The 12154-nt window shown below is 38.3% G+C and overlaps 1 protein-coding gene across 1 annotated transcript in view; it reads right to left on the reverse strand.

Moving 5' to 3' along the window:
- Window positions 1-8688, reverse strand: part of scn4ba (sodium channel, voltage-gated, type IV, beta a) — a 14937-nt gene extending 6249 nt beyond the window's left edge. Inside the window, exon 1 of the mRNA XM_005751377.1 lies at window positions 7863-8688. Within this exon, the coding sequence (XP_005751434.1) occupies window positions 7863-7956 (94 nt within the window). The 5' untranslated portion in view covers window positions 7957-8688. The remainder of the gene's footprint in view (window positions 1-7862) is intronic.
- Window positions 8689-12154: the final 3466 nt, after the last annotated feature.

Genomic DNA, 12154 nt, shown 5'->3' on the forward strand with positions numbered 1-12154 from the left:
GCGACCAGTGAACCTCTCTCTGCTGATGTCGTTGCCCCAACTTGTTTAATATAAGTTAAAGTAATAGTGTGGTAAGTTGTAACATCTGCGTTATTGTTACAACTGACCCAGACTGTTGCTGTTACAACTGACCCAGACTCCTATAGCCATGAACTAGCTAATATTACAGCCAACGGCTAAAACATTAGCATTAAAGACTTACACAGAATATATCCCCATAGACATACAAATAACATAATTTAAGTTTGATGAGTTTAACTGCAAAGCAGATAATGCTATTAGAAATTGAAATAAAGTAGAAAAACGTACTTTTTGGCATACAAATTACTTTTTTTCGTGTTAAATTGTTTGTGTTTGACAAAATGTGCTGATTTTTCACATGTGATAGCACAACTGAGTTGGGCATGCACAGGATGAGTCACATCATTTGAAACTTAGCCCTGATTGGAGAAATTGGAAGTGTTACAACTGACCCACGTTACAACTATCCCCGGTCTCCCCTATTTGTTGTGGCATCAGTTTATTGAGACTTAATTATGTATGAATTCATTATGATTTAACTTAAGTAAAAGTAGAATGTGGCCAAGTAGGCAACACTATTCTGTCTCTCTTCTTTTAAAATTAAATTGTGAATAAAAATCTTAATATGGAGTCTAAACCTAATATATTTAAAATTGCTGTCACAGGGAAAAAAATGACCAGATGCTCCCTGATTACTTTTTTTGTGTACTTTATGGACTTTATGGCGAACTTTAGGCTTTGAAAAATTAAGTTAGGTTCTAAATGCAACTTTGCAGAAGCAACTGACAATTTTACCAAATGACATTTATACTGTATGATGTCCTCTATGTAAAACCTCTCTCTTCTATTGGTCTTAATGTAAAAAAAAAACATGTAAAAAAAAAAAAAAGAAACATAGAATTTTGGTACCATTTCTAAAGAGAAAAGATTTGTTCTCTAGTTCATCAGGTCAAACTAATTAAGCAATCAAAACCTTTGATTTTTTCAAGACCCAACTAATCCAATTTATGAATAGAGTATAAGAGTCATGCGACTTAAATTCACATGGCCAGGCATGTTATGTGGGTTTTGCAATGACAGCTGGTGTAATTCTCAGATTGTTGCTCTGGTTTCTCTCTCACACACTTGGGGTCTATTTATAAATACTCTCTTCCCCATTGACCTGCTCAGGATCACATTTCACTTGGACAAGGTACAGACAAGGTTAGAGTACATGTATGCCTCTGCTGAGGCACATAGACATAGACATGTATGTATACTTGCTTAAAAGAATTTTGCATCACCTGCTCTGGAATGCTTTGAATAAATCTGCGTTAGCACAAGAATCTCAAACACTTGAGTCCTCATATTACTGGATATGGATGAAATCATTTTACTACTTGAAATCACGTGTTCTAGGCACACATTGTCATTTACCATTTTTCAATTCAAATGTTAAAGAAATCAGAAAAGGTATTAATGTGATTTGGAGGAAAAAAATTCAACAGCAGAAATATTGATACAAAGTTGTTTTTCAGCTGTATTGTTATCATCACAACACTGGCACTGGGGCTGGTTAATGAAACAAAAAAATACAATTAATGTGAAATAACCTTTTCTTAATATATATAGAAAAAGTTACTTGGATAGAACTCATTCAACAGACAGCACAACTTATTTTGTATTATATTAAGTATATTAATGGTGATTTGCTGTGTATGGCTAGAACTAATAAAACATTTTCAGAAAAAAAGTAATAGTGTTGTAAGAAGATTGTTTCAAGTAAGACTTACTGGAGCTGAAACTTTTAATTCGTACTGGGAAAAACACTCAGTATTTGAATTGTCATTCTTTCTGTTTTTTTATCAGCTGCTTTTGTAAAATGATATAAATAAAAAGAAAGATATTGCTGAAGTAAGCGTTTAGGGTTAATGATACAAGCAAGGGATTGTAAGTGTGGGTGGAACTCCCACTGAAGAGTATTGGGTTCCAGTAGTGCAAATACATAGACAAAAATAAACCTCTGTCTGTGGTCAAAAGAGCTTGCAAAGAAAAGCGTCTGGACTTCTTTAAGTTGCTTGAAGACGTTTCACCTCTCATCCGAGAAGCTTCTTCAGTTCTAAGGTCAAATGGTGGAGAGTCCCAGATATAAACCTAGTGGGAGTAACCCCCCACAGAGGGACAAAAGGACCCCCTGATGATCCTCTAATCGCCTGAGCCAAGGTGTGAAACTGGGTGTGGGTCCCAATCAGCCAGAGTTTCGGGTGTGTTCATTGTGAAACCTGGCCCCACCTTATCATGCGAATTCCTGAGGTCAGATGGCCCAGGATGTGAGTGGGCGTTAAGGCATCTGGGAAGGGATCTCAAAACTGGATTATAGATGGCAGAGAGTTGGTGTCGTAAACCCTGTTCAAAGATGGTCGCTCACAGTGGACATAGATGGCTTCTTTCACTCCTCTTTCACTCACTCCTCTTTGGTTTGAAAGAGGAGTGAAAGAAGCCATCTATGTCCACTGTGAGCGACCATCTTTGAACAGAGGCGGGGATTTATGACACCAACTCTCTGCCATCTATAATCCAGTTTTGAGATCCCTTCCCAGATGCCTTAACGCCCACTCACATCCTGGGCCATCTGACCTCAGGAATTCGCATGATAAGGTGGGGCCAGGTTTCACAATGAACACACCCGAAACTCTGGCTGATTGGGACCCACACCCAGTTTCACACCTTGGCTCAGGTGATTAGAGGATCATCAGGGGGTCTTTTTGTCCCTCTGTGGGGGGATACTCCCACTAGGTTTATATCTGGGACTCTCCACCATTTGACCTTAGAACTGAAGAAGCTTCTCGGATGAGAGGTGAAACGTCTTCAAGCAACTTAAAGAAGTCCAGACGCTTTTCTTTGCAAGCTCCTTTGACTACGATGACCTGGATGACTGAGAACCTTCACAGACACAAACCTCTGTCTGTATTTTATTTATTTATTTATTTTTTCAGATGAAATTAACTAAAAGAGTTCCTTCTGCAAGTCACATATTGGTTATAATAAATATGTGCACTACCTTACAAATAAATATTTATACATCAAGGAAGCATCAGTTTGTTTGGCTTTGCTTTTTTGGTCATCTATATGCTTTTGTCCTAACCGCTCTTCTTGATTTTTTTTGTAGCACCTGGTATTTAACTCTTCAGTTATGCTGACTCATCCACTTTCAGCTCAAGCATTTTTAGTTTTGAACTTGTTTGTTTTCTGATTCCACTTTTGCTCTGTTTTAATAGCCTGACTTACTTTTTTATAGCACTGGACAGTCTGGACAATTCTGCTTTCACTCCTTTTATCCCTCAATCTTTCTGTCTTAGTTGCTTTCAGAAGTTGCTCCTGGGGGAGACAATCCCTAAATAAGAACATGGAAACATATGTGTGTGTGTGTGTGTTCCTGTCTAGCTATCTTTGTGAGGACCGAAATCTGCATTCTGTTATACTAGTGAGAACCAACAGTCACTTGTGAGGTCACACAACCCGGTCCTCACAAATTTGAAGGCATTTAAAGGTATTTTTGAGGCTCAAAATGTGGTTTTAGTGTCAGTTTTACAATTAGGTTATGATTAGGTTTAGGGTAAGGGTTTGGGTTAGGCATTCATTTTTAATGGTTAGGGTTAGGGTAAGGGGCTAGGGAAAGCATTATGTCAATGAAGGTCCTCAGTAAAATAGCTGAACGGGGTTGTGTGTGTGTGTGTGTGTGTGTGTGTTTGTATTTTCTACTTTAAGAGGCTTAGAGGTTTTGAACATTGAACGATCTTTTAAACTCTTTGGTAATTGCAACAATGAAAAAAAACATTTATCTCTATCAGTAATTAGTTGCACATTTTCAGTGAATAGTCTGTGAAACAAAATGCTCTAGTGGAGAAAAAAAAAGATGTTATCCATTTCCAAAAACGTTTCCAAATGGATTATATGGTGCCCCCTCCTCATGCTTAGAAATAAACTTGACACCTCCTTGGCCTTACTGCTCTCTACTATCATGGTTTTGTACATCACTTTTCTCTTCACTATCCTCTTTTTTTGTATAAACAGTTTGTCCTGAAACCGCCCACAGATTCACATCCTGAAGTAGTGTACAATTCACTTATGTAATGTATGCACTGTTATCTTTTTATGTGACGTGTGTGTCTGTGTATGTGTGTGCATGTGCATGTATGTGAACTGTATATATGCACTTACTTTAAGTGTTTGTGTACATATCAGTAATACTGAAGGTCTGAAAAGCAACTGAGTGTGTGCATGTATGTGCATATGTGTCTGTGTGCATGTATGTGTGTGTGTGTCCTTGCCTGACTGTCAAGGTGACTGTTTTTTCTTCTTCTTCTTTTTTTAAGTAGGCCAGTAATTGAAAAGTTAATGTATTTCTAAGAGAACCCATAGAGAACTGACTGAGGACACTATTCTGCAATATATACAGGGAAGTGATGGGAAATGTGGGAGAGGGGGGTATGAACAAGGAAGCGTAGGTAATGCAGGAGTTACAATGTGTAGGAAGTGATGGAAAGGGGTCACAAGGAAAGAACAGGGGAATGGATATGAGAGAGGTGAGGCATGTGAGATGTCCTTTTCAAGGTGAATGGGCAAAGAATTACACCAGCAGCTGAGTTACTTAATAGGCAGAGCTGCTGGTATTGTGGGACAAGATAGTTTCAGTTTTTCACTTCAGGTAATATATGCAATGTGATATTCATACAAACAATGCTGCAGTAACTGCATTTTCAGGCACAGTACTGGAGAAATGTTAACATGATTACTATGTTACACCATGATCACTCTATCATTTTGCTTTTTACTGTATCTTTTGTTTATTCGTCACAAAAAAGGATGATGAATAATTTTGCGTGAATGAAAATGGAAAAAATGAAAGTAGTTGGCATGACAGTTGTTCCAACCTTTTGCATCTTCCATGCTGAAAAGTTACAGATATCTGAAGATTGTCTTTATTCTGCAAAAAAAGTCATTATTCCAAGTTTTGTCTGTGGTCCTGCTGCAATAACAGCTTCTGTCTGTTAATACTGAATGACACTTTCATATAGATCCGGAGATGTTAATGAGAACAACCTACTGTTAAACATTTTTCCTTAATTTCACACCTGACTTTTATTGGGACCTTTGCTTCACTGCCTTCATTCTCTTCATTCTCTGTTGCCAAAAGGTTTTGTTGTGACATATTGCTGTAATACTTTGCACATTACTTGATTTAGGTATTACTTGATTACATAAGAGAAACAGTTGAGCATTCCAATACAGACACAATTTAGATAAATAACCATATCCTGAATATATAAGATGTTAACAATGATAAAATGCATTTAAGGTGGACATTTTCATAACAGATGAACCGGATCTCTTAAATAGAGGTGAGAATTTAATGATGTAAGTGAACATAGTAATCAGAGGTCAAACCAAGGAACTGCAAAGACGGGAATGACTAAAACTCACCCATGGAACTAAAGCCATATCCTCCAGAGAACCAGCCCATCCATTTATGTCCATTGTAATGGACATTTGTTTTTGGTCTCTATCTTGTGACTTATTTGAGCTATCATAATAAGTCCTAATGTACTAAATAGAGGACATCCTGGGCTTTCCATTGATATCTTGTGCATTTGGGTGCTCTCTTTTAGCTCCAAAGAGGAAGGAAATCCCAAAAATAGTTCAATGGGAAGATTCTTTCCTCAGTTCTCAGGAGGATATAGTCAAATGAGAGTATTTATTCATAAGTGTAGACCTTGAATTGAAATTTAAGTGTTCTTCTAACTTGGAATATGGACTGTCGGGCTGTTGTTGAGTCATGATGTTAAGTTAAAATTTAAGTTATAATCTATTCATTTGTGAAAATGAAGGTATTTTGGGGATATTGAGTTACATATTTTAATGTTTAAGAACCTACGGTGACACCTCTTATATAATCTATTTTGTTGATTGAACTTGATGTTGCTGATTTACTGCTCCCATAATTTTCCTGAGTGTGGAAATGGGTCGGGCTCTTATGGGTTAAAAGATATTTGAACTTATTTTATTTAAATTTACAGGTACTTAATGTAAACCAATCTCGCACCACCACTTGAGTCAGACTGTTAATGCTCTATAATGCTGTGGCTATCCTTTAAGAATTTGCTGATAAAAAATATAATTTGTTATACAGTTTATGCTTCTTTCTTATTTGTGTTAGCCTTGCCTGTACTTATCTGTTGGTGTATCTAATGTCTGCTGGGACAGTGGGATTCAGTCTGAGAATATGTACTTATGAGAAAATGATTTCAGAGAAATTCCACTGAACTTAGCTGGTAATTTAGACAAAACAACCAGATCAATGCTGTTTTAGCAAGATTTTTGGGAAAATATTTTACTAAGAAAGTGTTATTTGGTGCAGTATGACTTTCCACAACACTCAACAATTTCATTTGGAAATATGTGTACTGACAATGAAATACAACAAGAAACAAATGAATATGAATAAGATGTATAAGATGAATAATTGTAAAATTGTGCTTTACAACTATTTTTTGTGTATGCGAACTATGATGTAAATGAAGTATGTATATTGCCTGTATTTGTTCCTCTTTCTTAAATGAATATTTTGTTAAAAGTTTCTGGTACATATATTTATCATATCTATTCAAAAGAACTAAACTATTGTTTAATCCCTTTAAAGTGAACTAATGTTGCATTGTGTTAGCTAGTCAGAAGTGTGTTCGCATGTTTTCAGTATGTGATATGCTATGACCAAATTTGACCCTACTGGGACAAGTGATGATTTGGTCTTGGTGCTGCCGCTAACCTGGACTCATGGACTCTTGAATAATTTAGTCAATAACTTTACCAAAATGCAAAATTACATGTGTTATTGAACTAAAGTTATTTGTTTTAATATTTACCCCTGATGTTTGGTTGGAAAACATAAAAAGCCCAAATATTTGCCAAAAAATAAAACAAAACAAAATTGAAACAACAAAGTGCTGTTTGTTTTTTGTTTTTTTTAATCTAAAACACATTTTAAAAAGCGGAAAGATAAGATGCATTCTAATCTTACTTGTCGGTTATCTAAAGCCGACACTAATATTGCAATACTGGACACATACTAGTCCCATTTTTCTTTCATAAAACTCAATGGTGCTCAACTTTCCAAACAACTGAGAGCCAGGGGGGGATTTTTGGATGTGGGGGCACTATTGGGCACTACAACAAAATCAGGGAGGGTACGAGCAAAAGCACAGATCATCACTGCACCACTACGTCATTACCAGTAATGCTATGTTCACACAGGCATGCATGTAGATAAACTATAGCTTGTTTTTCTTTACTTTGAAAACCAAAAGTTAATTATTTGTTTTATTTTCTCCTATATGAAGGCTATGTTTAAAGTAGAATTTCAAAGTGCGAAGTGTCAGTTACTCAAACAGTCCAGCAGCAACCCTACAACATGAAACTGATCTAAGTCAAAGGTTTGTATTGTTGGCCTGATTGTTTAACAATTAAACATCTCCTGTGACAGCACCATACATTGTAGTGTTTGGGTATGGAAAGATAATGATTAAACATGAGCGCTGAAGCAGATGCGACAGAGCAGCAGATGTAGATATAGCAGATATAGAATAACCAAAAAAAGGTATTGATTTACTGTAAGAGGGCTGTACCACCCACTCAGACATAATAAATAAGAAAAAGCGAGCAAAAGGAGCAAATGAAGAAGGTCTAAAGGGCACAGAAACAAGTTAAAATGTATAGGCAATTAAAGGGATAGCCCCATCCAGAGACATGTTTGAAAAGAGTGGAATGACATGGCACTTAAAGGTACAGAGATAAGTGTAACTCACCAAGCAGCAGTGCAACTGCCAGACCAGCGTGAAGTAGATCCCCTGATCTCAGTCGACCAGAGACACTTGAACCAGTGCTGTCCACTGACGCCATGACACCTACGCCACCTGTCTGTCTCTGTTCTTCTCTGCCTGTCTATATGTATACAATGTGTGTCTCTGTCAGTCTGTCTCCTTGTCTGCCAGTCACTGTGAGTGTTTGACTTATGTGCCTCTGGACCAAGGTGGGACACTGAGCTGTGCAGCTGAAGGCAGAGTCTTGCTCTCAGTCCCTCCCTCTTCTCTCCTCCTCTGCACTCTGTCCCAGGAATGAACAGAATGAGGAAGCGCAAAAGAGAGAAGGATAAAATTCCTTTAGGGAGCTTTCTCACATCAAGTTGTTCCTTGCACTGCTCTCCTGCAGCCCGGGGAAGCAGAGGAAAGGAAAGACTGAAGAATGCAGCAGTTGAACAAAGAGTGCAGCCTCTCTGTTTCTTTGCCTCCCTCCTCTCCTGTCCTCTGTCGCTGTCTCTGGCAGACACAGTGGTAATTATCCAGCAAAGCAGAGTGTGAGGCGAAAGGCATAGAGGAGTAGCGAGGCAGAGCGGCACCAGGGTAGCAGCGTTGTGTCAGACCGCTCCACTCCTTTAACAGCAGCAGGAATAGTCAGGTAACCAGGCTGGCCAACAAACCCCATGGGTGGGGGGGAGACATAGGCTGGAGGGGGAGGAGAACACACAAGAGGCACAGAAGGATGCTGGAGGAGAGCCAGCAGGCAGAAAAGCAGAAAGTATGCGTGTTTCCCGTGCCGGCACAGGGAGAAATGAGGTACTGCAGAGGTAGAGGTGAAGAGAGAGCGAGCGAGAGAAGGAGGGGATAGCGAGTGGGGGTGAGGGGTACTGGGTGATGTCTGCTGCCACATAGATGCACACACACACATGCGCCCAGCACAGAACGGCTGAGTCAGCCTTTGCTCAAGAAGGTCTCCGAGTCAGTCACGGGGTGGGTGTTTCACCCATACCACATACTTCACTACATCATTTGCTCATGTCTCCACTTTCATGCTTCTCTCATTTCATGGTTCAACTTTATATCTGTGTTGGCAATCGCATTTTGCTTCCAGTGGCTCTCTTCCCTATACTTGAGTTTCACAGCAGCAGTGTTGAGTTTGTCATCAAAATATCACTACAGTGGAATTTTTTGTAAAGAGTTTTCAGGTTTTTATCCCCCAATAAAATCAGTATGTGCGAGCATAGTGTCCACAGTTCACATGGTAGCAATTCACTTGAAGATAGCAACGACTGACAAGCTTTTGGTATTAGCACTTTTTTCGATTTTTAGATCATCTCAAGATTTTGATTCAAAGTTTTAGGTGATCTATTGGAATGGTTCCTAAGCAAGATCTTCAATTTGAACAAGACTTTTTCTCGTACAAATTTGGACAAAACCCATATTGCCTGTTTGTTGCCTGACAAAGACAAAACTCCACCAAGCTTACTGATGGTGGCTTTGGCTAGAAAAGGTCAGAAGGACCCCCCAGATACTTGCGTGCAAAATGCCAGAAAGAAGTGAGAACATGATCTTTGTGCAAAATGGACCCATTTAAAATGTCAAACAAAAATAGGTTTATGGGCATACAATAATTATGCAGCGCTTCCATATGTGTGTGACCTGTGTCTCCTTTAGATTTGCTTGACATATCACTTATATCTGCAGGCCTCCTCATTAAAGTTCAACCAATACAGCTGTTTCCAAAAAAGAAGCCTTCATTTACTGCACTTTAGCTTTCATAGTTTTATTATTACGGAAGACAAAAATCTGTACCTGACATACATTTGTATAATGTTTATTAATTAATTAGCTTTTCTTTATGCAACAAGAAATATATATTTTTGGAGATTTAACAGTAAATTAGTTAGTAAATCAAATAGTTTAAAACTTGCAATATTTTATATGTATATTTGATTTATCACAGTTGATTAATGAACATACTAGGCTATTTGATACTTGTTCATGTGCGACACATCATGTGTTCTGACTCAAACAGAGTGATGCACAGTGGTGTCTCATCTGTAAAAAATAGGCGATCATAACATTGCAAAATAAAGTTTTAACCCTCGAGTTTGTGATTTTGTTTTCTTTTGTTTGCCATAAAAGTTTGGAACAAACTACCTATTGATATAAAAAAAATATTCAGGTGAGCAAAGTGAGTAAATATGTGTGTTAAAATGTAAAAGAATTCTGTTAAATAAAGTGTTGCAGAAAATGACTTTGCATAATTTTGAGTGTGTATTGTGGTTAAATGTGTTAATGTCATGGTTTAATAAAAATATTTATTCTAATTCCCTCTAATTGAATTGTGGTGTTATTGGACTTTATTTGAGTGTAGCAATACTGACAGTCAACTACAGAAAGGGTGGAGCCTATCATAGGATTGTGTTTATGCCTGATTGTTTGCTTGCAATGTATAAAGGGTCTTCTTAACACCATGTTACAAAACATGGATGCACCAAGGCATTACCTGACCATAGCATACCTTTCAATAATCTAAGCCCGGCCTTCAACCCAACTCAGCGAAGGACCACTGCGACAAGTTGTAGTTGAAATGTACAGCCTGGCCTCATTCACAAGATTCATGTCTTCCCTACCAATCAACAAACACATTAATAATATTGTCACTAACGTCAGAGCCACACAGGGCCATTTCTCATAACAATTTCTACACCCAGTATAATTTCCCACTTCACTTAGTGATGTAAGTAAAACGTAAGCAAGCAACAAATTTTGCCTCTGCCTCATGCCAAGTCTACTGGCCTTTACCTGCCATCATAACATTAAGCTGAAAGAGCGAGACTACTTTTTTGCGGCACTGCAGCCTTGCAAATGGAACTGTTCGTCATCTGTAAATTGCTAGCACTCCTTGTGTACCCCACAATCACATCTAACATCCTGAAGAAAATTATAAATGAATCAGATTAGTCATACACAAAATAAGCTACAGTCATAACAGACTCATCCCGCCCACTGTACTCTTTGGCTGCAAGTGAATATTCACAGACAAAACACCACAACATGTTGACATGTTTAAGAACATCTTCAAATGTCTGTGTATTTGTTCTTCTTTACTTTGATTTTGATTATTTAAACTGTTGTTATTGCTCGGGAAAACTGATATAAGGTTGAGGAAGGCAACATTCTGCACATTTAAATGTAAGCAAAAACACTATTAAGTCTGCTGATACATGATTTTATCTTCACTACATTAAAGAATTCCATTTTCTAGAGTCTGACACATTTTCACAGATTAATATTTAATTATCACACAATGATAATGATCATTGGTGTTAATTACACCATTCAGTCTTATAAAAAACAAACAAACAAAAAATGCAAACACATTTGATGTTTGACCCAAGAAAAAAATAAAAGATGAATAAACATAAATAAAACACTGATGATGTGTATTATGCATGCTCCTTACCACTTTCGAGATTTTATTTCCTGTTTTTTCTCCTTTTTTTCAGAACTATCCAAACAGACGCGATGGATCCTTGACCTCCCCAGCTTGCACACACCCACATGTTGTCAGATGATACATCGTTTGGAATTTAATGTCATTTCCAAGTTCGAGTATGTGTGGGTTGCACTGATACATAGTGAGAGACATCCTCTGCCTTTACACAGCAAGGTATGTGTAGGCAAATATGTAGATGAATTCTTAGTAAATCCATGATATATGCACACGGCAAAAGAGGCAGAATGAGATGCATACACATATACAGTGATAAATCAACACATCCATCTTTGCATATGCACACTGCCACACAGTCACATGTGAGCACATGCTCACACACCTGCCACTGGACAGGGTGACCTTGGATGTGTGTAAAGAAGGAAGGCAAAGCAAGAGAGAATGTTGCACTAAAGAGAGAAGAAGAGAACATTTAGGATCAGGAGTGGAGGATGTGGGTCAGCGGAAGAGAAGTTAAAGGAAAGGAAAGACAGGATGGGTACAGGAGGAAAGAAGGGATGAGCGGTCAGGGGAGCAGGTGGGGGGATGACAGGAGCTAGGGGAGGAGAGATGACAGGAGGCAAAGGAGGGAGGTGAGATGAGAGGCGGAGAGAGGGAGGGAGTGGAGGATCTGTTTCTGGGACGGCCAAGCCAGTGAAATGCTGCAGTGGTGCCATACTGCTCTGAATACAGCTACAGAGAAACACTGAGCTCTTAGTCCCTTCCCTCTCCTTTTTTCTATTTCCATACCTCCATCCTCTCATAGCCATCCACCCAGCCACCCACCACTTTCACCTCTCTG

The sequence above is a fragment of the Pundamilia nyererei genome, unplaced genomic scaffold, assembly GCF_000239375.1.
Source record: "Pundamilia nyererei isolate P.nyererei 1_Seehausen unplaced genomic scaffold, PunNye1.0 scaffold00308, whole genome shotgun sequence".
NCBI classification, from domain to species: Eukaryota; Metazoa; Chordata; class Actinopteri; order Cichliformes; family Cichlidae; genus Pundamilia; species Pundamilia nyererei.